Source organism: Phalacrocorax aristotelis, chromosome 2 (genome assembly GCF_949628215.1).
Source record: "Phalacrocorax aristotelis chromosome 2, bGulAri2.1, whole genome shotgun sequence".
Taxonomy (NCBI): Eukaryota; Metazoa; Chordata; class Aves; order Suliformes; family Phalacrocoracidae; genus Phalacrocorax; species Phalacrocorax aristotelis.
Window position 1 is genome coordinate 48,681,377 of NC_134277.1, and position 3,383 is coordinate 48,684,759.

At 41.7% G+C, this 3,383-nt stretch overlaps 1 protein-coding gene across 1 annotated transcript; it reads left to right on the forward strand.

The window, feature by feature from the left end:
* Nucleotides 1-1,482: 1,482 nt before the first annotated feature.
* Nucleotides 1,483-2,642, forward strand: XCR1 (X-C motif chemokine receptor 1). Its single transcript, XM_075086126.1, has one exon. The coding sequence runs from the start codon at nucleotides 1,483-1,485 to the stop codon at nucleotides 2,494-2,496; it is 1,014 nt and encodes a 337-aa protein (XP_074942227.1). The 3' UTR covers nucleotides 2,497-2,642.
* Nucleotides 2,643-3,383: the final 741 nt, after the last annotated feature.

Below are 3,383 nucleotides of genomic sequence, written 5' to 3' on the forward strand. Positions count from 1 at the left end.
GTCAAGCAAAACCAGGGAGGATGACAGCCTCAGCAGGTACTTGTCCTGCATGCCTGAAGATGGCAGCGTGGTACAGACTGAGGGCCACAAGCACACCTTCCAGTTAGGACTGTGCCTCTGGTGATTAAGGTGCCAGGGCCACTTGCTGTCATAGTACTGAATCCTACACATTCCTTCCCTCCAAAACTGGATGACCACATTCCAATGGATAGGTGGTCCCTGGTCTGTGCTGCCTTTGCTGACCTGAGCCACTTATCCCCATGGATGGCATTAAATGCTGGCAGTCAGCAGTGCTCCCTGGCACCCTTTTCTGGTGTAGACATAACCTTCCTGTCCTCCAAAGGCAACGTGTCTTTTCCTGGTTGTAACAGGCAGATTCTGCTTTCACTAATCCAAAAATGAAAATGTCACCAGCACAATTCTGGCCTGACTCATGGAGTTTCCTTCTTGTGACTGTACTTCCAAAGACATCGGTGGCAGGTCTCTCACTGGCATCAGCCAAATCAAGATGCAGACACAGTGCTGCAGGTAAAGCTTCATCCAGGGTAATGTTAATTTAGACTTTGAACCATTGATTGGAGCCATTAATTAATTTTCTATACCTATTTTTAGCTTAATTTCATAAAGACATGAGCCTACTGTAACTACGCTACCCTTGTATGTTCACCTGATTGTATGTCATCTTCCAAGTCCCAGTAATTTTTGATGCTGTTTGCCCAATTTCAACCATCTAGTTGGTATTGAATTCCTACCTGCAGACAGGCAGAGGAGGGCAGCAGCCCCCAGAAAGGGGTGTGATGTGAGCTCTGTTCCTGTTGCACCCCTGAGAATCAGCAGGCCACACAGATGGATGGATCCCCCACCCAACGTAGGGATGCTTTCATCACAGCCTGGAGATTTTTAGGCGTCAACAATCTCAAGACAAAAATCTGTAAGAAACATGGCTTCTTCCATTCTTATTGCTTACACGTGTTGATACTGGTACTGCTCAGCTCTTTAAGTTTCTGCAGTGCTGAACCTCAGCGACAGAGAATCACGTATATGAAGTGTTTAGGAATTTGATACCATTCCAGAAATCTTAAAAAGTAGTAGTGGATTTGAATGTCTTGGCACCTACGTTAAAAAACAATGCACCCTCAACCTTCACATAGTAGAAGCTTAATAATTACCAGTTGTCACTAACCACATTGGTTTAGAAACATCTTAGTTTCTGACTTCTTAAGCATTTAAGATCTTGACGTCACTTTGAGCGTAAATCTTCAGTATCTACCTGTTCATGCTCTAGACATAAGAGGAAATAATTTCTTTCTATCCCAAAAACAGGACAAATAACATAGTTTCACTGCTTCTTTTTGTCTCTTAAAACAGAAGCCTCCACCACGGGAGTTTAGTTGTCGGATTGATTTTCACCAAAATTTTGGTTTGATTGTGGCAGTTCTTTGAAGTAGCTGCTGGAGAACAGTGCAAGGTTTTCACAGACAAATGGATGAAGAACATTATCTACCTGATTTAGATTATAATTACTCATATGAAAACTCTTACGAAAGCAACATCTGTGAAATGGGCGACTATTTTCTATTTTACACCCATCTCACTACTGTCCTCTACACTCTGGTGTTTTTGCTCAGCCTGCTAGGAAATACTCTAGTGTTATGGATCCTATTCAAATATGAAAACCTTACATCTTTAACAAACATCTTCATCGTGAATCTCTGTGTCTCTGATTTAGTCTTCTCCTGCATGCTGCCTTTCTGGGCAGTGGACCAGTCCTTTGGGTGGATTTTTGGTGAGTTCCTTTGCAAAGCGGTGAATGCTGTTTTCTCCATCGGCTACTACAGCGGTGTCTTCTTTTTGACTCTCATGACTATCCTGCGGTACTTGTCTGTAGTGAACCCCGTTTCAACTTTGAGATCCCAGACACAGTGCTGTGGTTTTCTGGTGAGCTTGGCTGTTTGGACTGTTAGTATATTAATTGTGGTTCCTGAGATGATTCACACCGCAGTGCAAGAAAACTTGGAAGGGGAAAAGACCTGTGATTATGCTGACTGGAAATGGAAAAAGGTAGACATTTATCAGAGAAATATACTCTTCCTGTTATCCTTTGGGATTATCATATTCTGTTACTTCAAGATACTGATAATCCTGCTCAGAGCAAGATCTCGCAGAAAGCACAGGACTGTGAAACTCATCCTTATTATTGTGGTGGCTTTTTTCCTGAGCTGGGCACCTTACAACATCCTCAGCTTTCTGATTACTTTTCCACCACCTACCTGTCAGTATAAAAAAGACTCCAACCTTGCCTTTCACATCAGCCGTAAAATTGCTTTCTGCCACTGCTGCCTCAATCCTGTGCTCTATGTATTTGTTGGAGTCAAGTTCAAGAGGCATTTGGTCCGTTTATGCAACCAGTATTTACCCTGTGGCAATGGTCAAGTCCTGAGGCCCAGGATCTGCTCTGAAGGCAAATTCCACTATGAAGATGGGTCCATCTACTGAAGCAAGGCCTAGCTATTAGCACTAATCCTGGGTGAACTTTCAGATTTTAAAAGCCATGGATAATCTCTAATTTTTAGAGGCACTTCCCTGAGAAAGACACACAAATTTACTCTTTGCAAGCATGCTTTGTCTGGAAAGGAATAACAAAATGTAATAAAAAGTAATAAAAAAATTTGCAGCAGGATGGAGAGCTGAGAATGCTGAGAAATTACTTCATTGACCTGTAAGTCTTATCTTTATGATATTTTGCACAGTGAGATGGATTTTCTCTCATTTATAGTTTCTTTTTAAAAGCAAAAAGATATTTGTTTTTTCTTTTGGGAGCTGAAACATCAGGTTTTAACATAAATGGTGTTGCATATTGCTTTCTTGCCTGACTAAAGATACTTGGATTGTACATAGCATATGTATTTCTGTAGCTTTTAATGCTTTACAGTGTTTATCAGTGCTGAACTCATCGGTTCCCTCTTTTTGGGGCTCTCGGGATTTACTGACCTGACAACAGCTACAAGATCTCAGAGTCTCCAAAGTTCTCAGTGCAAATGTTCTTTTATCTGTTGGTAGATAAGTATACATAAAACTAGCTTAGTGTAAAAGTAGTCTTTTGGGTCTGAAATGGAAAGTCTGGGAGAGGCCTAGAAGGAACACAAGATGTTAAGCAGATACATTACTAGGATATTCGTTTTTCTCCCATTACTGCTCCTGCCACAGGCACCTTACAGTCTCTGAATATCCCTTCAGGTGGTTGCAGTGGATCAGAAGCCCATTTCCCAAGCAGCACAGGAGCATATTTGCTTCTAAATGCTCTCTCCCTCCTTTTCTCCCTTTGCCATGGTGCTATGAAGAATGAAACTTTTAAAAAAGGTTGTAGTACAAGAACAAATGGC

Bases quoted from the DNA above. Each gene is read 5' to 3' on its own strand.
- XCR1 (XM_075086126.1), top strand. From the start codon at position 1,483: ATGGATGAAGAACATTATCTACCTGATTTAGATTATAATTACTCATAT.